Source organism: Apiospora aurea, assembly GCF_038362705.1.
Source record: "Apiospora aurea strain CBS 24483 chromosome Unknown utg000006l_segment0_segment0, whole genome shotgun sequence".
Classification (NCBI taxonomy): Eukaryota; Fungi; Ascomycota; class Sordariomycetes; order Amphisphaeriales; family Apiosporaceae; genus Apiospora; species Apiospora aurea.
Window position 1 is genome coordinate 2,090,721 of NW_027117393.1, and position 26,754 is coordinate 2,117,474.

At 54.1% G+C, this 26,754-nt stretch overlaps 10 protein-coding genes across 10 annotated transcripts; 5 read left to right on the forward strand and 5 right to left on the reverse strand.

Moving 5' to 3' along the window:
- Window positions 1-2,230: 2,230 nt before the first annotated feature.
- PG986_009229 (Integral membrane protein) lies at window positions 2,231-3,977 on the forward strand (the record flags this gene model as incomplete). Its single annotated transcript, XM_066845451.1, has 4 exons — window positions 2,231-2,557; window positions 2,663-2,724; window positions 2,818-3,076; window positions 3,132-3,977. The coding sequence occupies 4 exons, from the start codon at window positions 2,231-2,233 to the stop codon at window positions 3,975-3,977; spliced, it is 1,494 nt and encodes a 497-aa protein (XP_066697849.1).
- A 459-nt stretch (window positions 3,978-4,436) lies between these two features.
- On the reverse strand, window positions 4,437-5,607 carry PG986_009230 (uncharacterized protein; the record flags this gene model as incomplete). Its single annotated transcript, XM_066845452.1, has 2 exons — window positions 4,437-5,362; window positions 5,454-5,607. 2 exons carry the CDS (start codon window positions 5,605-5,607, stop codon window positions 4,437-4,439), a joined length of 1,080 nt encoding a protein of 359 aa, XP_066697850.1.
- A 1,135-nt stretch (window positions 5,608-6,742) lies between these two features.
- Window positions 6,743-7,668, forward strand: PG986_009231 (Short-chain dehydrogenase; the record flags this gene model as incomplete). The annotated part of the gene is made up of 3 exons (XM_066845453.1): window positions 6,743-6,971; window positions 7,112-7,388; window positions 7,506-7,668. The coding sequence occupies 3 exons, from the start codon at window positions 6,743-6,745 to the stop codon at window positions 7,666-7,668; spliced, it is 669 nt and encodes a 222-aa protein (XP_066697851.1).
- Window positions 7,669-8,247: 579 nt separating this feature from the next.
- PG986_009232 (uncharacterized protein) lies at window positions 8,248-9,767 on the reverse strand (the record flags this gene model as incomplete). Its single annotated transcript, XM_066845454.1, has 4 exons — window positions 8,248-8,412; window positions 8,505-8,758; window positions 8,838-9,354; window positions 9,654-9,767. The coding sequence occupies 4 exons, from the start codon at window positions 9,765-9,767 to the stop codon at window positions 8,248-8,250; spliced, it is 1,050 nt and encodes a 349-aa protein (XP_066697852.1).
- Window positions 9,768-11,114: 1,347 nt separating this feature from the next.
- Window positions 11,115-13,817, forward strand: PG986_009233 (dynamin-like GTPase SEY1; the record flags this gene model as incomplete). Its single annotated transcript, XM_066845455.1, is given in 4 exon segments — window positions 11,115-11,206; window positions 11,274-12,462; window positions 12,482-13,454; window positions 13,519-13,817. 4 exon segments carry the CDS (start codon window positions 11,115-11,117, stop codon window positions 13,815-13,817), a joined length of 2,553 nt encoding a protein of 850 aa, XP_066697853.1.
- Window positions 13,818-13,989: 172 nt separating this feature from the next.
- On the reverse strand, window positions 13,990-15,051 carry PG986_009234 (ribonuclease h2 subunit a protein; the record flags this gene model as incomplete). Its single annotated transcript, XM_066845456.1, has 1 exon — window positions 13,990-15,051. The coding sequence occupies one exon, from the start codon at window positions 15,049-15,051 to the stop codon at window positions 13,990-13,992; it is 1,062 nt and encodes a 353-aa protein (XP_066697854.1).
- Window positions 15,052-15,832: 781 nt separating this feature from the next.
- Window positions 15,833-17,999, forward strand: PG986_009235 (centromere protein C; the record flags this gene model as incomplete). Its single annotated transcript, XM_066845457.1, has 4 exons — window positions 15,833-15,918; window positions 15,982-16,141; window positions 16,208-17,813; window positions 17,887-17,999. 4 exons carry the CDS (start codon window positions 15,833-15,835, stop codon window positions 17,997-17,999), a joined length of 1,965 nt encoding a protein of 654 aa, XP_066697855.1.
- Window positions 18,000-19,034: 1,035 nt separating this feature from the next.
- PG986_009236 (Mitochondrial escape protein 2) lies at window positions 19,035-21,536 on the reverse strand (the record flags this gene model as incomplete). The annotated part of the gene is made up of 1 exon (XM_066845458.1): window positions 19,035-21,536. One exon carries the CDS (start codon window positions 21,534-21,536, stop codon window positions 19,035-19,037), a length of 2,502 nt encoding a protein of 833 aa, XP_066697856.1.
- Window positions 21,537-22,434: 898 nt separating this feature from the next.
- Window positions 22,435-23,327, forward strand: PG986_009237 (uncharacterized protein; the record flags this gene model as incomplete). The annotated part of the gene is made up of 2 exons (XM_066845459.1): window positions 22,435-22,438; window positions 22,495-23,327. The coding sequence occupies 2 exons, from the start codon at window positions 22,435-22,437 to the stop codon at window positions 23,325-23,327; spliced, it is 837 nt and encodes a 278-aa protein (XP_066697857.1).
- Window positions 23,328-24,278: 951 nt separating this feature from the next.
- PG986_009238 (uncharacterized protein) lies at window positions 24,279-26,347 on the reverse strand (the record flags this gene model as incomplete). Its single annotated transcript, XM_066845460.1, has 2 exons — window positions 24,279-25,473; window positions 25,623-26,347. 2 exons carry the CDS (start codon window positions 26,345-26,347, stop codon window positions 24,279-24,281), a joined length of 1,920 nt encoding a protein of 639 aa, XP_066697858.1.
- Window positions 26,348-26,754: the final 407 nt, after the last annotated feature.

A 26,754-nucleotide genomic window follows, 5' to 3' on the forward strand; every position in this document is an offset into this window, starting at 1 on the left:
CAGTCAATACGTACCTATGTAGTATGTATTCTCTGATATAAGTATAATAAATATATAGTTGTATACTGGGATAAATAACGTGCATATAACACATCTGCCTCAGTTGACGTTGGCTCTGCACAGGTCTTGTCCAGCCCCAGGAAAGACGAGCCATCCAGCCATCTTCTGTTTTTCTCGTGCATGGTCATAATAGCATGGGAGCATTATTGTCGAGACGCGGATCAGCAAATGGCAAAGGTACCCGAACGGGCATAGATCCCGCGCCGTAGTACCCCCGGCGAATCGTCTGGCCAGACTGGGACTCTGGACTCTGGGGTTAGAAGCATCCACCATACTGAATGGGCTTGTCCGCACTTGCAACCCAAACAGATCATGCATCGTGTACTGACCTCTATCAACTTGTCAAACTAGACGGCGTAGTATACATAAGAGTGATTTATGTACATAGCCTAGCAGTAGTAGCAGCAGCTGATGATTTCTGCAGTGCCCTACATGCATGCTTGCTTGCATGTATGCATCTCGAGAGCTAGTTTATATGGCATCGCCTGTACATCCATGTGGCGTGTCGCATAAGTAACACACGAGCTTGTGAATTGGAGGTATCCCGCTTCCATTATTTTTACTAGTATTACTGACTCACCTACTCGAAGGGGTCAAGTGCCCGGTGACCTCCTCTAACACGCCCCCCCCAAATGCCCAATGCCCATACCGCACGCACACCTACTAGCCTAGGGCTGCCGTACCCAATAAAACTGCTCTCTGGAAGGCTCCAGGCTCCAGGCTCCAGGCTCAAGGCTCAAGGCTCAAGGCTCAAGGCTCAAGGCTCAAGGCTCAAGGCTCAAGGCTCAAGGCTCAAGGCTCAAGGCTCAAGGCTCAAGGCTCAAGGCTCAAGGCGCAAAGGTCGAAAGCGACCTAGCTAACTCGACCCACCGGTTTTCACATGTCAATCAACGTCTCGCGCCCTCACCACTCGTTTGGTCGTCTCGATCCCATCCGGCGAACCTCCTGTTGGGTACCTAACGGAATTAATGTCTATGCACTGACTGGGCAATTCTCTAGAAGCACACACATCAAGTTATGTAGTCATTCCATCGTCACCCTAGAATGAGGCCAGCGGCGTCAAGTGGCTGCCCGGATCCTTTTCGACAAGAGAAAGAAGACTCCTCGTCGGTTTCCCAGCCATCACACGCGTCTGGTCTTGCCTGCACGTAGCTTCTCCCTCCAACACGTCAACATCCCCCCTTAGCCTCATCTTGGTGGCGGCTGCGCGTACCGCGCCCATCTCTTTCTGCTCATTCAGCCCCCCGGTCTGTGAGACTGTGACTGCATCGGAACTTTGAGGCTCAACTCTGTCTGACTGCATGAGTTATGTAGTTTATAAGTGGTTGATCGTTTCGGGCAGATATATCCATGCATGGACACATCTTTTGGTCAGTGTAGCAACCATCTCTATCGTTGCTGCCTCCTCCTCCCCCGGACCATCCCATCCTTCTCCGCCGTCTTTGTCCAGAATTGTCGGCAAGCTTTCCGGAGTGTGCTCAGGCATGCCATGCTTGCATTGATCCTCGCGCAGCTTCAATATTGCGGCTCGGCCCCGATTACCGTATAGGCGTCTTTCGTACGTATCGGAGCCACTCTACGTAGTAGGCAGATGATCAATAGCAGTCGCTTGGCGGCATATTCAGATCTTCGACACCCCCTTCTTCTCCTAGCGCATAGCTCGGTTGGCCAAGCTTGATCGAAACACACACCACACACAGACAAACATCAAGGATTACTCGACCCCTTTTCCTTTCTCTTTCTTCTGGGCAAGGGATGTTGAGTCTGTATAATCATATCCAACACAGCACAGCTCCTCAGCCAGAAAGCTCTCTTGGCAGGATCAACAAACCCCCCCCCCGCTCGGCATTGGTGCAGATTGCCGGTACTCTTCCTCCCCCTCGGCCGCTGCTTCGGCCCTGATTTCTGGACCATCGCCAATCGGTCGGTCTTAGCTTTCTTTTTAGGCCCTGCCCCGGATTTTCGTGTCTGGAGATAAACCAGGCTCACGCTCGTTGAGACATTCGCAGATTTCTTTTGCCTTGAGAGAGATTGATTTGGGCACGGCCGCTGCCTACTCCCTGATGTTGTCCGATTATCACTTGGGTCATGCAAAACAGTCACCTACTCCACATTCCCTTCTCCTTTCAACACCCGGTGCATTAGCCAGCACCCGCGTCATATCGCGGCAATGACATCTTCGCTGCAACCTCGGTCAGCTGCCAGACGAGGTCCGCAAAAATGGGACAGGTCGGTACCTCCTCCTCTGAGGCCGCTGGTACGCGCCTACGCCCTGGGCTACGCGTCCGTGGTCGTACCGAGGCTCTTCACCTTGGTTCTACAGCAGGTTACCACCACCAGGAAGAGCAGGGGTGGCGGCGGTCCGGATAATGGCGCGCTGCAACCCCCGCGCGAATCTGCGGTAGTATCCTTGCAACGCATCCTTCGAACCGGTCTTGATCCCCAGCGCTTCCCTGCCTTCTGTGCAGCTCTTGTTGGCGGAAGTACACTTTTAGAGGTAGGTCGAAATCATGGTTCAAGCTGATTACTTACACGACTTCGTTTACATCACTGTGGCTTATTGTAGTCAGCCATTAGCTTGGTCACTGACTTTTGTTGCTAGATCCTACTCCGGAGGCTCTGCACTCGTATACCCGGCTCACTTTCTGTTGCTGCTCGCAAGAGGTATGCCATACTCACATTGACAACTACTCCTCGAGTGGACTTCCATTGCATATTTCTGTGGTATCTCTAATCCGTGTGCTGATCGCTCTGTAGATTATCGCAATGGCTAGCAACCTTCACTGCGGCATGGCTCAGCCTTAAATTGCTGCAGTCCAAGGCAAGTCGAGGATTTACAGAGACAGTTTCTGCAGAAAATGGCGACGGATCAATCATTACCCCCAAGACTATCAGCTATGCTGGCAGAACACTGGATCTATCATTGTTCGCTTTTTGTCGAGCGTTTGATGTGATAGCCGGCGAACTATGGGCTCAACGGCGGACGCGGCGTCTCGCCAACCAACAATGGACCAACGTAAGCACCGGCCCTACATTTGGGGTTCTATGTTTGGACACTGACAACTCCTCAGTTTGAGACGGCTTTTTCGAGATTGGCTGATCCGTCAATGTTTGCCGTCTCGTGCGCCTTAATCATGTGGTCATGGTTCTACTATCCCTCAAGATTACCACAGGCTTACAACAAGTGGATAAGTTCTGCCGCGTCCGTGGACAAGCGACTCATCGAAGCTCTCCAACGCTGCCGCACCAAGGAGCTGCGCTACGGCGAAGATACGGGCCAAGCACCATTGATCCAAGGCATGTGCCGGGAGTACAAATGGCCACTGCAGTGGGGAGACCCAGCCGTAGCCATCCCCTTTCCCTGCGAGGTCGTGCACATGGGCTGCGGCCCGTCCTGCGAGTACCACGCCCTGTCGCGCTTCTGCCGGTCCTTCCAATGGTCCATGTTCACGTATCTCCCTTTGAACTTGCTCCTCGTGGCGCGGAAGCCCAGTTTCCGTAAGCTCAAGCACGCCCTCCTGTCGGCGGCGCGGTCGTCGGCGTTCCTGGGCGCCTTCATCACCTTCTTTTACTACGGCGTCTGCCTGGCCCGGACCCGGATCGGCCCCCACATCCTGGGCAAGGACGCGGAAGCCCGCAACCGGATCGACGGCGGCCTCTGCGTCGGCACGGGCTGCTTCGCCTGCGGCTGGAGCATCCTCCTCGAGAACCCGGGGCGCCGCAAGGACATGGCCCTCTTCGTCGCGCCGCGCGCCCTGGCCACACTGCTGCCGCGGCGCTACCCGCTCGACAAGCAGTGGCGCGAGACGCTGGTGTTCGCGGCCAGCACGGCCGTCGTGTTCACTTGCGTCCTGGAGAACCCGACGCGGGTCAGGGGCGTGCTGGGTGGTGTTCTGAATACAGTGCTGCAACCCTAAGTTGGCTAAGTACTCATACGGATAAAATGAGGATTTGGGATATTCTGTTCATGATTTGTATTACCACTTGTAAATATATCTATGGAATCCCGGGTAAGCGGGAGAAGGGCTAGATACCGGCCGGTTGATAAAACGGATGTTGTAAAATAGAACTACTTATGATTTTAACAGCCTAGACGTACGTATGTTATTGATTTTATTTAATATTAATCATCAAAGGGCAAAACTGAAGTGTACTTAGTCATGCAGCCCCGATCACCATGTGACCTTCGTTTATTATACATGCATACCAAATCAAATGGCAACACGAAGCACAGCAGCTACCATCATGAAACGTCCAGAATCGTAGAGTTGTGCACAGCACAGCACATCTTATCTCATATTACGGATCCATACCAGTCGTTCAGTCCATCCGTCCATTCGTCCACTTGCCAAGGCCGCTGTTCGCGATCCAATCAACTATGCCCTCAGCCAGCAGCATACTCCCAGCACGAACACGCAGACCAAGGCGTCGTTGCGCACCGTGCTGAACATCTGGCCGTAGCGCAGCGCATCCCGGATGGTGCTGCTCAGCGGCGACGGCAGGAAGCCGACGAGGGTCCAGGCGATGCCCGAGGGCGGGCTGCGGTGCTTGTCGAGGAAGTAGCGGGACGTGAGCAGGATCGCCTCGACGGAGGAGAACAGGTAGAAGAAGACCGAGGCCGACTTGCGCATGTCCTCGTCGGTGTCGTGCAGGGCGAGCATGTCGCGCTCGCTCTTGAGGCCCGTGAAGGTCGTCGACAGCGCCACGTAGACGCCCAGTGCCAGCGCGAAGACGGCGTGGATGATGCGCCAGATGTTGGCTGTCTTGTCGGCCACGGCATGCGCCGCCTGCTGCATGTTGGGGTCGCCCGCGCCTGCACCCATGCCCCCCATACCACCGAGCCCGCCCAGGAGCGACTCCATGCCAGTCCCAGCAAACGGGTTGGCTCCACCGCCTGGCGCGCCGCCGCCGGCCATCATGCTCTGCAGCATTTGCATCATCGGGTCGTTCTCCATGCCCTCCATTCCCGGGGGCATGGGCAGCGGCATACCCGATGGTGCGCCTGCCCTAGAAGGGTCTACGTAGGGGTTGCGAGATGGCGGGGTGCCGATTCCTGGGGGCGCGGCCCGTTCGAAGCCCAGCATCATCTGGCGGAGCTGCGACTCGGACATGGCGGGCTCGTCGCCGAGCGAGGCCGCGCCGCCGGATTTGCGCGGCGCATAGTAGTGTTGTGAGATGTCAACTTCTTCGGGGTCGTCGTGGTTGGGAGCGGTGGCTGTTGGCGTGCTCGTCGCCTGTGTTGTCGTCGTAGGAGCTGCTGTGGTGCTGGCGGGTTGGGTAGCAGCAGCTTGGGGTTCGGGATCTTTTGTTGGGGGTGGTTTGTTAGTTAGGGCCCAAAACGTTGCGTCACTCGATTTGATTTTTCTTTTTCTCTCTCTCTCTCTCTGACATACCTCGTTGCAGACCACCTCCAAGTCCGGTAATCTTGTTCAATCTCGCCGTGCCGCCGGCTCTGATCTTGGCCTCGCGACGCTCTTTGCGCAGACGTGCCTGCTCGGCCGCGCGAGCTGCTGCGGCGTCTTCTGGGGCTTGTACCGTTTCTGTCATGATGCAATAATTGTGTCTCCGCTGATGTCGCGCGTGTGTTGTGTGCGCTGGGGCGTACTCAAACGCTCGCTTTGCTGGAATACAGAGAGACTGGCAGAAATGTGCGAGAGGTTGGTTTTCGGTCGGCAGAAGAAGAAGGTGAATGGTGATGTTGCTAGGTCAAGTTGTTTGCGGTTGGTGCCGGTTACCTAAGGATGACAACTGCCACATCATCCCCGATAGCGACGCAACGATAGAGTTGCAGCACCGAGGTGGGGGTCATGGTCTTGGGCCATGGAACTAAGGCCGCTCCGCACCGGAGCAACGCATTCACTCCTCCTGATTCTTCAGGCATGTCGAGTATAAATCTTGTCTCCGGTGTTGGTTCATGTACATGTATGTATATATATTCTGAAACAACAGCTTATTGTCGGGTTGTTGGGTACATGTATCGAACCTGCCTTTGCATCGGTTGACAACCTGGGCATCGCATCACGATAATCCCCATGCACCCCTAACCATTGGCTGCAAACCAAATCAATCATGCGGCTCGCTGTTGATTATAAGCAAACGTCCCCATTCGGCCTACTGAAGCAATCCTCTGGACGTCCGGAAGTCAACACTGGGATATATGCCTGCCTACCTACATACTTACCTACAGATTAGCTTCCATCGTTTACTTGACCCTAGGTTTCCAGCTCTGGCTCTAGCTTTGAATCCTACTATTTGGCTACTCATTGTATTATTAAGTGCTTACCCAACATCAACTTGGCGATGAACAGACAGATAGCTATGCCATCAGCATTAAGAGTGTTATTTAAGAAAACCAGCGGCTTACATATGGGGTTTCATTCAAGTACGATGCTTATACGTGCCACTTGAAGTTATGCCGACGTCCCATCGTCCCTCCATCGCCGAGAAGCAGGTCATATCAGGATCGATTGGTCAGCATCCCAAAGGCAGCTTTGCTTGATTGTTAATACACTTGACTGGGTTCCCACTGGGTGGCATTCCTATATATACCGCGGGATACAAAGTAATGAGAGCGCCGCGGCATAGTCAAATAAAACCAGGTGAATTCGTTCACCAAACTCCTATGCATCTCTCCTATATTGAGCTATCATACTTGTCTCGAAACTCCGTACGATACTAGACTATGGATACCGTGCTGATCATTGGTGCCGGCCCGGGAATCGGCCTCTCTACTGCCAGAGCTTTCCAGCACGCTGGCTACAGTGTTGCCACAGCATCTCGAACTCGGCAACGGAAGGCCGACCCGTCCATGCGGCACTTCGCGTTCGACGCCGCTAAGCCTGATACCGTGAAGGCATTGTTCGCAGAAGTGACGGCCGCTATGGGGCCGCCGAAAGTTGTTATATACAATAGTAAGCATTATCAACAATTACACAACTGTGGCCCTTATATATCCATAAACAGAGCTACATATACGTACACCAGTTACCTCCGTGTCCTTCATATGCATACCAGTTATTCTCCCTTGAAAGCATATAATTACACACACCAGCTGCGCAGCGCTTCGCCACAGAGCCAGAGGAGCCTTTCGGCTTGGACCTTGACCAGGTACAGGAAACGCTGGCAGTCAACGCCATAAGCGCGTACGCAGCTGCCCGCGAGGCCGTAAAGGGGTTCGAGAAGACGGGGCAGGGAAGCACGTTTATTATGACGGGAAACATGCTCAACACCGTTGCTCTGCCTGGCATTCTCTGCTTCGGCATGGGCAAATCGGCCGCGGCTCACATGATCCAGAACGCTAGTATCTCGTACAAGAACAAGGGCTACAAGTAAGTCTTATCTGCTGCCATGGAAACTTCACTTTTGGCTACATTTCGTGGATCTCTCCGTATATTCCAAGGGCACAATGACCATCTGAATCGAGAGTGACTAACTGGCTGGTCTAGGTTCTACTATGCGGATCAACGCCAACCGGATAGTGGTCCGACTATACCAGTGGATGGTGAGGCGCATGCCAAGTTGTATCTCGACCTTGTGAAGGATACGGAGCAGAAACCGTGGGATTACACTTTCGTAGACGGCCAAGGTTATGTGAGTTTCTCCACCTAGGGCTCGATGAGTTGGCAGAACTGCAATAGGGTGTTACCACAGACTTGAATTCGCTACTTGGAGCTGGGCTCGCATTAGTATGTTCAGCTAAGACAAACCAGCTCTACGGAACATACCTAATGTTGATGTCAAACCTTGCTGTGCGAGAAATATGTACACTTATTTTGTATGTATAAGGACGTTCAATTTAAGCGAGCAGGTGCTTATATATGATACCACAACCAGACACCCCCATTGTCTGCACCCCAAGACTTACAGGAATGGCTTCGCAGAATGTTGCTTGTATACACGCTGTAGTTGACGCATAACTCGTCCTATCGTTGCTACTGAATTCTAGAATACAGCAAACCTGAAGGCTGGGATGTTCGGAACATACATGTAGTTGGCATGAGGGGTTCGTAGCACAACGGTTACACTACATGGGAACGTCACACTGCATTGAGGGGGACAAACAGACAAGTCACACGCCGTAGGGTTATGAACCGCATCTGACGTGCATCCATAGCAACTCGCCAATAAAAATCATTTTGGTCTATCTATTCGGCCCGAGTCTCCAAACGCCCAGCTTCCCGCCCGCTGTCAGCGCGGAGAGCAGTACCGACTGTTGAAGTTGTAGTCAAGCGCCGTCATTACCCCGGCCAAGTGGAACACCGTGGCGGCCACGACGATCAGGTGGAATATCTGATGCGAGGACCCGAACATGTCGAACCGCCCCGGCCAGAATTTCTCGGGGAATCGCGTCTCCTACAAGTTAGAAAATTGGGCGTACAAAGTAAAGTTCGGCAAGCGAGGGATGATGGGGATTGGGGAGAGGGGGCGGTTCTATTGTCACTCACTCCGTAGATGAGAGCACTCATCAAAAACAGTACGCCCTCAGTCATGTAATACGGCAAGCCCGACTGCAGGGCCATTTGCGGGAAGCCAAACTTGATCCCACCATGGACAAAGGGAGCAATGCCAGCCAAGCCAGTGCATACGAACGTCAGCAACCGCAGCGTACGCCACCTAGGCCCTTGAAGCTTTGGATGCACCAATACGATGACGGATATGGCGCCCAGTCCGCCAACCTGCCAATTGTGACGTGAGTCAGCTATGGTGCACTAGAAAGAAAAAAAACAAAAACAGAACACCACAAAAGGTTGCAGGAAAGGGGTGAGGGAGATACGCACCGTTGCCCAGTATATCTGCCGTAGGTCTGGCTCGCACCAGAAAGTACAGTATATACTCGAGAAGAAGGCGCCCAGGATCAGGACGATGATGCCCAAAAAAGTCCAGCTTCAGGCACTGCGCCTCGACGCGGTGGGAGTGGTTCATTAGTGTGTGATACATGGCCGAAAGCCCAAAGCAGACAGTCGTCGAGAGCAAAAAGAAGGCTATAATCAGGTAGTCGCCTAGACTAACATGGCCATATCGGAATGGCAGCGGCGCAATCAGGTACAACTCGCCGAGGAAAAGAAGGACGGCCGGGATGAGATGGGAGTGAATGTTGACCAATTCGTTGTGCAAGTAGAACCAGCTCTGAACACATTTCTTGACGGAGCCCGACTCCGGGCGGTAGCCGCCCCGGACGAACTTGTTGTCTCTGGCCCATTCGGGGATCTCGTCAAAGAGCAGCAGGTCAGGATGCTTCCCGTGGGTCGGGGATCCGTAGCTCTCAACATCAGTGCTGAGTTCGGAGGCAGTCCGCTTTTTTCGGAATCGGTAAGATTGCCATCATCGAGGATAGACATGATTTTTATTTTATTTCCTTTGGTGATCCAGACAAGACAGGACAGCGGGGAGGGGGGTGTTGGGAACGAATCAAGGCAGAAAAGGCATGCAATAACGAATGGAAACAAAGCTCGCTGCTGCCATGCTGTTGTTTCCCTTTAAAATATAACAATGGCCGGGCGAAATTACAGGCGACGAGAAAAAGGAGAAGACGGGAAATCACCAAGTGCCGTAAACAGAGAGGCGGCAGGAGACGGTTGGACGATTTTATGTACCTGGGGGCCCCTAGGGTGGTCAGAATCGCCTGTTAACCGACCCTCCGACGTCTGGTCTGGGCTGCTTCGATCGCTACGGCGTCCACCTATGGGCCTGTAACAAGGGTCCACCATGACGGAGTAGGAGGCGAGACCATCGCATCCATGGCTGTCTGCATGGGGATTCTTCTGTTGTTTCCATTGGGCCTACCCCATGACCACCCCATCGACTGCTCATCCAAATGTCCATGTTGTTTCTGGAAAAGGCAACTCCATAGTCTCGGGTTTGTTCGTGAAATGTCTGCAGGCCACCTTGCAACTCCCATTGAAGAAGGTATCGACGTAATAGTCATGCAGCCGAATCAATCAACAACGGCTGGCCACTTGACGAAAGCCAAGGGATAACTGTAAGCTAGCCCAGGTACCGTACCGTATGAACATGCCTACAGTAATCTCGGGCAGGGTATGAAGCTTCCTACCTTCAACTCAATTGAGCCTTCCTTGACGGAGAAGACCTAGGTGTATAGATACATATACACCGTATCTAGGTAGTTACTATTGCTATCTGCGTGTACAGCATATCAATAGATTTGGAGCATTATAGTTCTCCAGGCACTACCCTGCCATGCGTACTGTAATTGTTCGCATCATCTTTGGGACAAATAGCACGCTTGCTGCTGCGCCATTCCCGGCTGGCTGTCAGGTTCGAGCCGCATGCAGGTTGTGAGACATGGTTGAAAGAAAGCGTTTCTTTTGATTACTTAACCTAAAGTTATGTGGAGGACCGACGTGCCACAGTACGTCAGTGCATCGCAATGTAAGGATGTAGGCCAGGCCAGTAGTAGTAGGTAGGTAGGGGAGAAGGACTGATGAAGGCGCTGGCTGCTGGACAGTGCTCTGGCTGGCCTCTGGCTGGCCTCTGGTGGGGTGCCGGGGTGTGCTTGGGTGTAAGTGACGAATTCGAGCTGGCACTGGTACTGCTGGCTGCTGGGACTCTGGGAGCGCAGCAGGTGGCTTGGCCTGAAGCGGCTTAGCGCACGCTCCAGTCTGTCTAGGTACTTGTCTGTCTGTCCATCCCATCACAAAGAGCCCATCAGCTTCAGTCGTTTCTCCAATTGGTCCAATTGCTTGCGGCCAGCGGTGGCTACACACTTTTGCGTAGGCCAACCAAGATTAATACGTTGGTTGGTTGGCTTGCTGGGGGTCTGCTGGACAATGCCCACATGTCGGTCATTTCGACTACTTGTACGTACATAACAACATACTGGACACACACTCAACAATAAAGCTACCTGCCTATCGTGTGATTTGGTCATCCTGTCCATTTCAAAAGCCCACTATCTCCAGCATCCCCCTCTCTTGCCCATCCCGACACCTTGCTGCCGCAATGGCATAAGTCTTGCCGACCTGCACAACAAAGACCTATAGTAAACCGTACCACCGCATTTCTTCCACTTGCTTGCACACACCACCCAACCTAACATGAACGGCCATTTCGCTGCCGTGGGCGATGAGCCCTCCCAGGCTCACTACGAGCATGGCATCCAAGTTATCGACGGTGACAAGGAGTACAAGTAAGCCAAACCCCCACGTCCATTCTAGAGGGTTTGCACTATGCTAACCCTCGTGCTCTCTTTGCAGCACCGCCTTGAACAAATATCTCGAGGGGACCGAAGTCGCCGAGGCGGGCTTCAACTACCACCTCATCTCCGTGTTCGGCTCCCAGTCGACCGGAAAGTCAACCCTCCTGAACCACCTGTTCGGAACCGAGTTCAATGTCATGTCCGAAACAGAACGACGCCAGACTACTAAGGGAATATGGATGTCGAAAAACAAAAAGGGCTCCATGGCCGAGAACATCATGGTCATGGACGTCGAGGGTACCGATGGCCGAGAGCGAGGTGAAGATCAAGACTTCGAGAGGAAGAGCGCCCTGTTCGCCCTGGCCACCAGTGAAGTCCTTATCGTGAACATCTGGGAACACCAGGTTGGCTTGTATCAAGGTGCCAACATGGGCCTTCTGAAGACGGTCTTCGAGGTAAACCTGCAGCTTTTCCTCAAGGATAAGCAGTCCACACCAAGGTCCCTCCTATTTTTCGTCATCCGTGACCATATCGGCAACACTCCCCTATCAAACCTTCGAAACACCCTTGTCCAGGATTTGAGCACGCTCTGGACCTCTATTTCAAAGCCCCAAGGCCTCGAGACATCAAGAATTGAGGATTATTTCGATTTCGCCTTCTCTGCTCTGCCCCACAAGATCTTGCAGCCCGAAAAGTTTGTGTCTGAGGTCGAAAAACTGGGCCAAAGATTCGTCTCGGGGAGTCGTAGCGGAAAGAACCAGGGCGAGCATGGCGAACAAGAGCTCGAGGGCGGTGTTTTCTTGCCCGAGTACCACCGGCGCATCCCTGCTGATGGCTTTTCTGTCTACGCCGAGGGCATCTGGGATCAGATTGTCAATAACAAAGACCTGGATCTGCCAACCCAGCAAGAGTTGTTGGCGCAGTTCCGCTGCGACGAAATCTCCAGAGAATGCCTCGTAGCATTTGACGAGGTAATTACGCCCATGGAGGAGAAGCAAGCCGAGTCGGCTCGCATTGGCAAGCCTTTTGTCTTGCCGAATCTGGGCGGTTCAGGAAGCTCTACCCGTGCAAAGGCTATAAAGACCTTCGAGGTGTCCGCAAGCCGATATCACAAGGGCGTTTACAAGCGCAAGCAGACCGAGTTGGAGACCAAGATCGACCAGCGGCTGAAGACACTCTATCATGGTCAACTTTCAGCTGCCCACAAGTCGGGTGTGGCTTCGTTCAGCGACGCTGTTACCGGCGCTGTGAAAGCTGGCCAAAAAGTCTGGCGGCGCCTACGAATTCGCAGAGATTGTTGATGCTGAGAAGACCAAGGTCCTCGAGTACTATAAGACGGAGGCACAGAGCTTAGCTATCGAAGACGTACCCTGGACCAATTTCAAGCCTCAATATTTACTCTTTGAAAAGGAGCTGGATGATGTTAGCGCCAAGCTCAGGAAGGAGGAAATGCGTCGCTTGGCAACGCGGGTGGAGCGCTGGGTCAAGTCCAGGCTTGGCGACTCAGTTGGCTTGGAATTCAACAAGCTTGGCTCTGGCCGAGCCGGCTCTGGTGCTCCCGAAGAAGGCGAGAAACCGCAAACCGAGAAGGACTTGTGGGATCGAATTTGGAATGGATTCGAATTGATCGTCAAGGAAGCCGAGGTTCGCTTCAGCGAAAGGGCCAAGAGCTTCGAGGCCAGCCAGGACGAAGTTGATGTTGGCCTGTGGCGCCTTCGCAGGAAGAGCTGGGTCGCTTTGCGAGAAAAGATCGAGGAGGAAGTAATGGAAGGCAATATACTGCTCAAGCTCCGGGAAAACTTTGAGGACAAGTTCCGATACGACGATGCAGGAGTCCCTCGCATTTGGCGACCTGCCGACGACATCGAGGGCATCTATACCAAAGCGCGAGAGTCCACTTTGGCTCTTATCCCTCTTCTCTCGAGTTTCAGGCTCGCCGCGACTCAGGGGCCTCCAGGGCTGCCTGCGTTTATTGGCCACCAACCTCCTGGCGCTGAGCCCGAGGATGAGGACGATCTTACTCCCATTGGGGGCGTCGATGAGGAGGATGGCAAGAGTCTCGAGGAGGAGATGACCGTCCTTAGCGAGGGCAAGCGCCAGGATCTCGTCGTCCGTTTCAAGAAGACTGCCGATGGCGTCTATGTCGAGGCTAAGCGCAGTGCCATTGGCGGCGTTTCCCAGGTTCCATTGTACTTCTATGGAATTCTACTGGCTCTTGGGTGGAATGAGTTGCTGACAGGTAAGTGTTCCCACTTACTACTACATCTATCTGGCACAAAGACTCGGCTGCTAACATTTTCTAGTCCTTCGAAACCCTGTTCTGTTTCTGCTTCTCATCGTTCTCGCGGGTGGCACGTATGTCGCCTATCTCTTTAACCTGCTTGGCCCCATGATGCAGGTGAGCAATGCTGCCTGGGGCCAGGGCATTGACATCGGCAAGCAGAAGCTCCGCGAGTTCATTGAGAGCAACGAGACGGCCCGCCAGGCCATCTCCCTGCCGGCACGCGGCCGCGACAGCGACTCTGTCAGCCTGGACACCTTGGACAGCCGAGGCAGGAAGAAGATCTCCTCCAAGTCGATTGACGATGATGACGAAATTTGATGGCGGACATTTGGGAAACTATGGCGAAACAGAAGGCGCAGGATATAATGCATATATGTTCATTAAAGGTCGTGACAGGGTCTAGGTATAATACAAAAGTCTCCATGCTCTCAACCTGAGGTTTCTTAGCATATCACATAGTGATTGATTCCCCCTGTAAGGTCTTGATAAATTAGAATGCCTCGAGTCCGGCAGGTGCGCCAAACCAAGTTCCCAGTTCGTCAGAGTCCTTTTCCCGGCTGCCCTCAACGAAGAAATCGGTCACACGACTTGTTCCCTCGTCCTCCAGCGGCCACTCGACCTTGACCCCACCTTTGCTCTCTAACATATCTTTTGCCGTCCCCCAGCTGAACCTGCATTCGGGGCCCCAACCGAATAAGGGGTGCATATTCTGTTTTAACCAGTTCACACATCGAGCGTCGGAAGGGTAGCCCGACCCCCACGACATACCCTCTGGCTTTTGCTGCTCCTCCTCTTCGTCGTCTCCATCGCTGGCTTTCTGCTGCTGCTCTCTGCGGGCAGGATCCCGCGCCTCGTACAGGACCTCGAGCGCCGCGTCGCGCGTGACCTTGGCGCACACGCTGGCGGCGCTGACGCAGGGGTAGAGGCTGTCGGCCTTCTTGGCGACGGTGATTTTGACGGTGGGGAAGACGCGCTCGAGCTTCTTCTGGTAGGCGGCGGGCTGGCCGATGGTGTCGACGTAGATCTCCTGCACGTTGACGCCGCGCGACAGGACGCCCTCGATCAGGGCAATGGTGGCGTCCATGGCCTGCGCGTTCAGGTTGTAGATGGCGCTCGGCCGCAGCATGTTGGCGCCGATGTCGCGCGCGCTCAGGTTCGAGACGGCCCAGCCGCAGGACTGGTTCAGGACGGTGCCGGGGGTGCAGAGGGTCTCCATGAGGGCGGAGCGCACGGCCGGGGTCAGGACTTTGGAGTCGTCGAAGTGGTGCGTCGTCTTGAGGAGGGGGTCTGAGAGCGGGATGGGCAGGTAGAAGACGCCGTAGACCATGGGGCCCAGGACGGGGCCGCGGCCGGCCTCGTCGACGCCCAGGCAGCAGGGCTCGCCTAGCTCGGAGCCCGCCGCCGGTTTGAGAGAGTCGGGCACTGGGGAGAAGTGGGTGTAGGACTCGCCGGTGTGCAGGGTCTCGCGGTGTACCGAGGGCGGCAGGAAGACATCGGAGGCGGGGGTTTCGAGCTCGATGTTGGCGTCGTCGGCCATGGGGGAGTCTTCCATGCTGGGCGGTAGATAGGTTGGTCGTTGACCGGTGGTTATATGGTAATTGTGTACACAACAATAGATGGGGCTACCCAATCATTACGATTTACAATGCCAAAAAAAACTAGCAGAGTCAGAATCAAAGAGCTCAGCCACAGATCCAATCGGCGTCTTGGAAAGAATAGTGATATATGATATAGGATAAAGTGCAAAATCGCGTATTGGGCGCGTAAAGTGGTTTGGTATCACTAGCAACCAAGCAGGGGACCTCGCAGTATGGATGGACGCGTTTTCGGGGGAGCACAGGCGCGTCGAGCTCCCTGTGGCACTAAGCAGGCAAGCAGGTAGGTAGGCCCTTGTAGGCAGGTTGGCAGGCAATGGCCATGAAAAATGAAAGCTCCTACCTGGATTTTCAGGCCATCCAGTGCATGTTAGCACCCCTCCCTCCCTCCCTCTCTGGTAGGTGCGGTGCCTGCGCCTGCGCCTGCTACTCAACACTCGGAAGCGAGCCTTACGCCTTAGCAACCCATCGAGCGAGCCACTCTATCCCAGAAGCAGCGATGGAGTAAACAATTGAATCCAGCGTCCCCACCACAACCCCGAGTGCAACCAACTCTTTGGATTCACGCCGGTTGCACTATACACGCGTCAAGCTGCGTGAACAAAAGTTCATCGAGACTTCCGATGATCTTGGATCAGTTGATCTAGATGCGATCAATTGGCAATCTTTTCTTACTTGGTACCTGCGCTCAACAGCAATAAGACAAACTCCAAATTCTCACGATAACCCGCCACCGCGATGGCGCCGCGACAAGCTACGGCGCAACGGCGCAACCAATCCTCCCAGAATGAAGGCCAGATCTTTGAGCTCGGCGTTCGAGGAAGGTATATTGAGCCTCTGTTTCCTCCCCCACCATCAAAACTTGGCGATTAACACTTTTGCGACAGGAAAACCGGCGTCACCCTCGTAGATACGGGCGAGCGCGACGAATACGGCATGGAACCTGTCGACAACCTCTTTCTTCGCCCGACAAGGGCGAAAATGGCGCCGCCAATGGGCAGTATGAGGACCAATCGGATGAAGAACAGGATATGGAGATTGACGATGGTATGCACTATGGCTGTCTAGCTACGAGAGCACGACGCGCACGGAGATTAACATGAAATCGCAGAGTCCCAACTGGGTCCGGCAACCGTGTCTCGCATGAGGAAATCTAGCCAGGGCCGCCTCTCCATTCCTAGAGCTCGATCGCCAGTCAAGACGCACCTGAACTCCCCTGCCAGGCACAATACCCACGTAGCGCCTGGATCATCGCCTACGCGGGGATCCATCGTGGACGATCGCGCAGAGAGTCCCTCCAGCAAGTCGGTTAAGCGCCGCTTGAATTTCTCCGCCGATCCAACCCTGCAACCCCCTACCAATGGAAACTCCAAGGCTAAGAGCTCGGGGTCCCAGAGCGGCAGGTCCGTGAACAGACTTCCTCTCTCAGACGACGAGGACGACTTGCCAAGGCGCAGCCGTCCCCAGAAACAGCAAGAGCCTGTGCAAGAAGAGGCCGACGAGGAGGAAGAGGACGACGAAGACGAAGAAGAGCCTATGGAGGTGCTCGATATGGGCGACGACGATGGCGACCTGGAACCTCCTGCACCCGAGGGACCCGAGATGGAGGATGAATCAGGGCAACAGCAGGATGAAGAGGATGAGCCGACGGAGGAAGTTTCCATTGAACAAGAGAAGCCAGAGCCTAAGAAACGTGGACGCAAACCGAAGAATAAGGGCACTGTTTCACCTCAACCCGAGGCGCCTCCAGCTGAACCTCAGGAAGCACCTGCCAAGAAGCAGCGAGGTCGTCCAAAACGAGATTCCGTGGGCACCACTCAAGAGCAGGCGCCCAAGAAATCCAAGCGACGTAGCGATGAGGATGAACCCGAAGTTGCCGCGGCTGCCGAACGTGGCACCAAAAAAGCGCGAAAGGAGAAAGAAAAGCCGGTCAAGGCCGAAGAACCCAAGGTAAAGGGCAAGCCTGGTCGAAAGCGCAAATCATCCGGTGTTGGCCCTGCTTCTCCTGCCGTTGTTCCTCGCGCCCCAATGCCGAAATCAAGGGGACTGCAGATCTTGAGACGCGAAGGCCTGAATGAAGGCAATATCAGAACTACGCGCTCGGGGAGAATCTCGACGAAGCCACTGGACTTTTGGAAGGGAGAGCGCTACGAGTACGAAACAGACAACGAAGATCTCGTACCAGACAAAGGGGGTCGGCATATCAAGTTGGCAACGATCAAGTCGGTTGTCCGGGTGGAGGCCGGGGCAGACGAGCCCAAAACAAAGCGTCGCGGCAGGCCTGGTGCTGCTGGTGGGGCGCGAGGTAGGCCGAAACGTCGGTCCGTGGCCGAGGAGGAAGAAGAGGAGGAAGATCGCTCTGACTGGGAAGATGATCCTGGCCGCATAGTAGGCGAGTGCATACTCTGGCGCCCAGAGTACGAAATGGAGCCGCCCGAGGGCGAAGAACAAGTCGAAGTGATGGATGAGGAAATCGCCGTATCCGAGGCGGCCGTCCAGATGAAGGACATCAAGGGCGCATCTTTCCAGTTTGCGAAGACGCTGACACTACCCTTCTTCGGCTCTGGCATAGTCGACCTGCCTCCGCATTCGGAGAAGAAGGCCAAGAACTCGCGTAAGATGCAAATGGTCTTCTTTGTACACTACGGCAGTGTGGTGGTCAACATCACACAAACGCAATTCCGTATCGGAAAGGGCGGACAGTTTTTTGTTCCGAGAGGTAAGACATGCATGCATATTCTGATTCCCCGACAACCCCGTACTAACCTGTGTTTTTTCTTCTTCTTTCACAGGCAATCACTACTCTATCGAGAACAACACAGAGAGGCCTGCGCGCATCTTCTTCGCTCAAGGCTGCGAGATGCTCCTATCGCCGGAAGGGGAGGAGGGCACGTCCATGTACTGAGTATTTAGCCATGCGGACTTACGGGCCTAGGGACGGAAGGCGGCGTGGCACCTATCAAACAAAAAAACCATGGCGTTTCAGGAATTTTTCTTTTTGTATGTATGCGTGATGATACCAAACAGCGTACTTTGCGCTGCGTACGGCCTGAACAATTTTCCATATATGTAACGATGTTTGGTGGTGGTTTGCGGATTTCCATGTGATTGATCTGACTACTCACGACAACCATATTGCTTTTCTGGGCATCGGTTGCCTGGCAGCGTCATCTGACCTTGACCTGTAGTTTTCAAACCCAGTTTGTTATCTTGGGCATATCCAACATGATAGAAGACAGGTCTCCGGCCACAGTTTTAGCTTCCCGACCCAGATGTCAGACCTGAGGTATTTCGACACCCCGGACGCTGCTCCTAGACATCCTCGCTCTCGGCTTCCACTTCCATCCATCTCCTTAGGTGAGCGGCGACCATTCGCCAATCGAGAGGCTTAGGTGATCTGGATCGCCGGCCGTAAAGGGCTCCGCGGCGTGCAGGGTTCGGCATCGGGTTCCGAGCCGCCCAGGAGGCCCAGGGGTCGATCGACTTCCGACCCACCGTCGTCTTGTTATCGTAACAGTCCTCGCTGGCCTGCACTTTTTTTATTCTTCTTCCGCACAGATACACAACTTGGCTACTTACGTATATTTCGTGTTCTGGTGTTTGCTATGCGCGCATACACGCGCGTTTGCCTACTGATGTTAACTCCCATGGCTACAGGTGGTTGCGTATATATACAATACAATTGGAGCGAGTCTGGTATATATAGGTACATACATACTGACAGCAGCTTTATCCTTTTCATCAAACACATTGGTTGGACAACGCGATGTATTCTAATTGCAGTCAAAATGTGTAATTGAGCAGGGTATCTTAACTATGCGTATACCAACCACCAACCCCCGACCCCTCTTTTATCGTACCGCATGCAAGATGTAATTCAAACCGGCATGTCAATGGGCTTCGCTTCAAGCACCATGAACACGATAGTCTATCGAAGCTTTTAGTAATGGTTAACCAGAACCTTCTTCAAGCCAGACGACTCCTTGTCATAACTCTCAATCTTAGCCTGACTCGCCTGCAGCTTGGTCAGGAGGTACTTGACTCGCCCGGCCGTCTCGGCAGGCTGTCTGGGCAAGCCGCCCAGCAGCGCCAGCTCGCTCTCGACCTTCTCGATGGTGCGGCCCTCGATCTTGGACAGCTCGGCCAAGACGACCAGGTCCATCTTGGCGGTCAAGACGCGGTCCTGGGTTAGCTGCGTGAAGGCGGCCTGGTGAACCGGCTTTCCGGCAGTGATCTTGTGGGGACGTCCGTTGAGGTTCTTGACCGTGATCAGCTCGGCGTTGGAGAGGCTCTCGAGGGCAGCCTCGCCGTCGGTAGCGAAGGTGTCCGAGAGCAGCACCTCGTTGTAGCGCAAGCTGTCTTCGGAAGCAAGGGCCTTGATCAAGTACCAAGCTTGTTGGACGGTCCAGTGTCTGGTTTCGTCAGACTTAGTGCCTCCAGGCAGAAGGAACATCTTCAGAACCTCCGAGGCGGTCTGGTCGCGAATCTCAGCAACGGCCTGCTTAGGGGTCTGACCAGCTCGCAGACGCCGGGCCAGGAACTCAAGATCGGTCAAGCGGCCGCCCAATGTTCCAATACAGTCGTCAAGTTCTCTCAGGTTCACTTGTTGCTTAGGTCTCGACGCCTTCTCTACTGGTTCATCGGCATCGTCTTCGATTACGATCACAGGCTCGTCATCGCCTTCCAGGTGGCTGACGACAAAGCTTTTGGCAACCTCCGGAGAGAGATCGCCAAGAGACACTTGGCGGAAGACACGGTCTGGGAGCGATTTCGACAGGGACTTGGAATAGGAGCTGTCGTTTGTCAAGAAAATGACGTGTGCTACGTTGGATTGGACCAGAGCAGCAGCCCATTCGGCAATCTTGTCGTAAACAATGGCATTGCTCTCGCTCTTGTGCAGGAAGTTGTCAATGACAATAACAGCCCTCTTCTCGGGATGGCTCTCGAGGTAGGCATCGACCGGAAGCTGGGCATCGCTATCCGTCTTCTTGCGACCGGAAACATCGAGCTCGCTCATGGCTGAAGCTGCAGTGGCCAGGATCTTCTGGAGCTGCGATTCAAGTGTTTCGGAGAAGCCAGCCTTGACGCCTGTGGTGCTTTGTACTGCCAGGTCGATCATGCTGCTTATGTTGTTGGCCCAAGAGAAGATCGGGCGGTAGCCAACTTGAGCGGCCATATGCTTGATAGTTGCAGACTCTCCTCTGGCCTCCACGATTGGCTTGCAATCGAGGACCAGAACGTTGCCCCGTCCCTTCAGAGCCTGTTCTGTTACAAGCTCCTTCTTTCCAGAGCCACGAGGTCCCTGAACGACGATGAAAGTCTCGGCGGTTTCCATCAGCCACTTCTGGATCTGTTCAATCAGGTCTTTGCGATGGCTCCAGACGGCGTTGAGCCCGGCTTGATCGGACTTCTGACGATGGAACGTGAAAATATCCGAGGTCTGGCGTCGGATCCATCTGTAGAGTTTGCTGTTGCTCAAACGGAACGTTCTCTGCACGTGGGCCTTGACGAAGAAGTTGCGAATCGGGTCAAAGATGACAACAGTTACACCTGTCAGGAGAGCGACGAGAATCGGGAAGACAATGCGTGGATGGCTTGTCATCCACCCCCAGAACTGGTGACCTTTGGCCTTTTCCTCATACGACATGCGAAGCTTGGTCCCGGCCTTGCCTCCTCCGCTTTCTGACGAGACGACAAAGCCGTGCAAGCAGTTCCGCGCCATGATGGCGTCCCGTACGAGGGCGAAGTCGACGTACGCGAACCTCGGAACGACCTTGGAGTCGAAGGGCTGCGATGTGATTTCGGCGATCTTGCCATATCGGCGGAAGATGCTGTAGAGGTCCTCTTGCGAGAGCTCGACGGCTTCTTCGCCGGGCGTTTTGGGCACAAACTCTACTCGCAGTCTAGAGTAGGGGAATCGGTGCAGATCCTCGAGCCAAGGAACTCCCTTTACAAGACCGGCGTGGACAGCCCTGAAGGGGCTGAAGAATGGCCGGATGGGGCGTTCTTGGAGGCCCTTGGAAATATTTGCGGCGATCTCCTTGGGATCAACACCGGCCGGGTGAGTGAACTTGACGAAAGCACCGCCGTCTTTCAGCCTGGGTAGGATCTCGTTGACCTCTATGTTCTCAGACTGTGGCAGCGCACGCTTGACGGTGTTGACGGGGTCCATGATGCCGAGGCTCGAGGTGTAAGAGCGTTTCAGCAGCTCCGACAGATCCCTGTCGGGGCTCTGCCATGGCGTCCGCAGCAGGCCGGTGAGCTTCAGGGGGAAGATGGTGTCGATCCATAGGATGGACTCGTTTGACTCTGCGGCAATATGGCCGGACTTCTCGTCACCGGTAGCCGTACAACTTGTACTTTCCCAAGCTCTTTGGACATAGACCCGTCTCAAGGGCAGCCTCGAGACTGGCCGGACGAGCGTCCGATTGAAGACCCTCATAACGGCGAAGTAGCTTCAGCCTGGCACTTTTGGAAGCCACACTGTTAAAGGTGTGTAACAAGAGGTGTGGGCAGCATGTCCTTTTTATTATTACGTGATCAGCCTAGCCCAGCTCCTGGCTAGGAGCAAGCTACCGAGTGTCAGCTCATGCCACCAGCTGCATGAGGTCATAACCTGTGTGTGTACCTAACTGCAGGTGCTGTGCTAACCTAACCTAAGTCACTAAGTCACTTATGTTGGTCACCCACCTAGGTAGCTTAGATGAGCCACAGCGCTTCCGTGTGAAAAGCCACACCAGCCACACCAATCGGTAGCGACAATTCTCCCCGAGTAGGTTAGTATTTATGCGCGAAGTGATTGCGATAACCGATAGGCAGACAGATGATAGACTGCGGGTTAGTTCATTAATAAAAGTAGAGTATCTCTCCTACCCGTGAAAACGTCATTAACACCCCCTTACGTGTGTCTACGCTCCCTCCCGGCTTGCCTTTGTATTATTAGCGTGTAATCAGTACTGCTTGGTACATTTCTGGGCAGTCGCATATTTGCAAAAATTGGCGCAGGACAGGACGCCGAGTTGGAGAAAGATCTCCCCCATTGGCTCCTCACATCGCTCGCTTGCCTGCGTACCATACCACTGGTCACGAGACACGGAGGCTGTGCCATCGATATTCCCGCGGACACTGCATACGGCTACGAATCTGCGCTGGAATGGTGGTGTGATGGTGACGAGATATACACACCTTTGAGAGCCAATTACCCCACGAATCGTCTCCCCCGCCCAACTCTCCGGCAGTGGTTATATTGTCCACTTCGGCGCTGGGTTATTGCTGCTATCTGGACTTCAAGCCTTCAGCAACAACCTATACCTTGAATTCTTCATACAACTACATACAATATGGGTTGGTTATGGGCAACACCTGAGCCTTCGAAGGCATCAAATGACGACATGACGAAGACATCGGCTGCTGCCACCCTTCGCCCGCAAAGGGACCCGAGAACGATTATGGCGACCCAGAGATAGCCAAGTTCATGGCCCAGATCCAAAGCGAGTTCGGCAGCGGCAGCAGCAGTAGCAGTAGCAGATCCGCAGGGCCATCGCGACCGACGGCCACCGAGGCGCCTCAGACAGCCGACGCCGCGAAATCCTCGTCGTCGTCGTCGTCGTCGCTCTGGAGCTCCATCTGGGGAGGCTCATCACAATCGTCCGCCACCCTATCCGACCGTCTAGCATCATCACTACCATCCCCCTTCTCCCCCTCCAATGACACACCCACCAGCACCAGCAGAGACACAGACGCAGTAAGGTCTACTACTACCACTACTGACACCGCGCAAGCTCCTGAGAACCCGGAGCGCCCGCCCCCGCTCGACCCGCTCTCCGAATCGCTCCTCCCGACGACCATGTCGTGCCGGCAGGCCTTCGACGCGGCCTTCTACTGCCAGGGCGTCGGCAGCCAGTTCCACAGCATCTACCGGGCCGGAACGGTGCGGACCTGCAGCGAGCACTGGGACGACTTCTGGTTCTGCATGCGGAACCGCGCCGCCTCGGGCCCCCGCAAGGAGGAGAACATTCGCGACCACTACCGCCGCCGCGAGTGGAACAAGTACGGGCCCGGCCGCCCCAGCAGCGCCAACGTCTGGGAGAGCCGCGACGAAAAGGTCCCCTACGATTCGGCCTTCCGCGAGCCGTACGAGGACCCCACGATCAGCGATGAGGAGTGGCGCGTCAAGGAGATTGAGAATCGGCGCGCGGTGCAAGAGGCGCTGGAAAAGGATGCACAGCAGTAGACTCGGTGATGGCAAACAAATTAGTAGTGATTCATACGGTCGAACGTCTATGCTATAGTTAATGTAAAACAATCCATGAATAATGCCATAACCATCGTGCATCCCCCATTCTTTCGTCGTCGGCCAAAAACGTAGTATTACTTTTTCACATCACTCTATTGTATCATAACTGGCATCAATTGTGTAAATTATGAGAGTATTTTTAAACTGTCCCATTCGCTACTGGTGATTCCTTTTGACCATCGTGAAGGAAGGCCACCTGTTTATTCAACTCGGAACGGGATACCGAGGAACAAAGCCACAGTGGTTACGAGATACTGCCTGTGACGATTAACCGCCTTGTGGCTTAATCTAATGGCATAACCAGGATAATTTACTGGAATCATAGGCTGTCCGTCAGCAATAGATCTGTTGTACCTTGTTCCAGCAAAGACATTGGTTATTCCAGGGATAAATTATTACACAGGCTTAAGACACACATTCCGTGTTCTAATCTTGGATTTAGAGGTTATTACCTGAATAATGAAGTCGCAGGTATTATACACAATATCCAGCAAAATCAATGTTTACCAAGATTATTATAACGTGGTTATTAATACCTAAGTCGTACAGAGAGCCTACTATTATTAACGTGAAACCATGTCATTATGAAATTTCAGGAAAAGGGCCTGTTTAGGACAAATTGGAGAGAACATAATCTTTCGAAATAAATGTCACATAGGAAGAACAGCAAGAAAGTATTATGAACTATTCGTCATTGAATCGTCGGATGATTACTACCTAGAATACATCCATGCTATCGTGAAACCTCAAACTTTTCCCTGAACATCATTATGTGTAGGAAATCTAGTGCAAACCCCCTGTCCCAGACTACCACTCATTTGTGTCGAGGACACCCGTGAACGCCGAAACGAAGAAAGCAGGGTATTATGTTGTAAGAAGGCAGGCAGTTTAGTCGACCTCCTCGACGGTGGGACCATCGTCACCACCGGCACCGGGGGCAGCGCCACCGGGAGCACCGCCGGGCATGCCACCGGGCATACCGGGGCCGCCAGCTCCACCGTAGAACTTCATCATGATGGGGTTGGCAATGCCCTCGAGCTCCTTCTGCTTCTCCTCGTACTCCTCGCGAGAAGCAGCTTGGCTCTCGTCGAGCCAGGCAACGGCCTTGTCAATCTCAGCCTTGAGAGTCTCCTTGTCGGAAGCATCAAGCTTCTCATCAACCTTGGAGTCGGCGAGGGTGTTGCGGAGAGAGTAAGCGTAAGACTCGAGACCGTTCTTGGCAGCGATACGGCGGCCCTCAGCCTCATCCTCCTCCTTGTACTTCTCGGCCTCAGCAAGCATGCGCTCGATCTCCTCCTTGGACAGGCGGCCCTTGTCGTTGGTGATGACAATCTTGTTGGACTTGCCGGTACCCTTCTCGAGGGCGGAGACGTTCATGATACCGTTGGCATCAAGATCGAAGGTGACCTCAATCTGGGGGACACCACGGGGAGCGGGGGGGATGCCAGTGAGCTCGAACTTGCCCATCAGGTTGTTGTCCTTGGTGCGCTGGCGCTCACCCTCGTAGACCTGGATCAGGACACCAGGCTGGTTGTCGGAGAAGGTGGAGAAGACCTCAGACTTCTTGGTGGGGATAGTGGTGTTGCGGGGGATGAGCTTGGTCATCATACCACCGGCAGTCTCGATACCGAGAGACAATGGCGCAACATCGAGAAGCAGGATCTCGTTGGTAGACTTGGAGCTGGTATCACCGCTAAGGATAGCAGCCTGGACAGCAGCACCGTAGGCAACAGCCTCATCAGGGTTGATGGACTTGTTGGGCTCCTTGCCGTTGAAGTAGTCGGTAATGAGCTTCTGCACACGGGGGATACGGGTGGATCCACCGACGAGGACGATCTCGTGGACCTGGGACTTGTCGATCTTAGCGTCGGCAAGGACACGGTCGACGGGCTGAAGGGTGGATCGGAAGAGATCCTGGCAGAGCTCCTCGAAACGGGCACGAGTGATGGAGGTGTAGAAGTCGATACCCTCGAACAGGGAGTCGATCTCGATGGAGGTCTGGGCGGACGAAGAAAGAGTACGCTTGGCACGCTCGCAAGCAGTGCGGAGACGACGAAGACCACGGGCGTTGCCGGACAGATCCCTATAGAAGAGGTTAGTATTAAAGATCAAAAATTCGGGGCAGCATGACGGGGCAAACTTTCTTCTTGTTCTTTCTCTTAAACCTAAATAAAAGAGTGGTTAGCATATGTTATGATGATATTTTATACCAGGAGTAGAGGGGTAACATACTCGTTGACGAAGTGGTTAACCAGGCGGTTGTCGAAGTCCTCACCACCCAAGTGAGTGTCACCGGCAGTGGACTTGACCTCGAAGATACCCTCCTCGATGGTGAGGAGAGAGACATCGAAGGTACCACCACCAAGATCGAAGATCAGGACGTTGCGCTCGCCCTCGACCTTCTTGTCGAGACCGTAGGCAATGGCGGCGGCGGTGGGCTCGTTGATGATGCGGAGGACGTTGAGGCCCGAGATGAGACCGGCGTCCTTGGTGGCCTGACGCTGGGAGTCGTTGAAGTAGGCCGGGACGGTGATGACGGCGTTGTTGACGGTGCCGCCGAGGTAGGCCTCGGCCGTCTCACGCATCTTGATGAGGATCATGGAGGAGATCTCCTCGGGTGTGAAGTTCTTGGTCTCGCCCTTGTACTCGACCTCGACGACGGGCTTGCCGGCCTTGTCGATGACCTTGAACGGGAAGTGCTTCATGTCGGCCTGGACCTCCTGGTCGGCGAACTTGCGACCAATCAGACGCTTGGCGTCGAAGACTGTGTTGCTGGGGTTCATGGCGACCTGGTTCTTGGCGGCATCGCCAATGAGACGCTCCGTGTCCGTGAAGGCCACGAAGGAGGGCGTTGTGCGGTTACCTTGGTCATTGGCGATGATTTCGATGCGATCGTCTCTGAAGACACCCACGCAAGAGTAGGTGGTGCCCAGATCGATACCAACAGCAGCGACCATGTTGGCGGTTGTGTGTGGGTGAAAGTGTGTGGTGTAGGATGCAGGTGTGGAGGTGGGGGATTACTTCGTGGGAGAGATGAAGCAATGTCCTATTTAATGGGCAAGGACAAGTTGATGTGGGAGAAGAGAAAAAAAGGAAGATTTTTCTCTGGGAAAAAGTGTGTGTGTAAAGTAGGATGTGAATGTAGAATGAAGATCGAGAGCAGTGGGAGAGCAAGTCTTTGCCTGTCTACTTATGGGAGTGCGTGCCCCACCATGGCTTCTCGAGAAGGTTCTATGGCTTTCTCTGTCTAGCAACCGCCGGGAGGTTCGCGCGACGACTCAGGCATTCATGCGAGGTCTGGGAGCATCTACCTAATTCGGTGGCCCCAGAAGGATGCTCTGTTTTCAGGTACAGCCGCTACTCA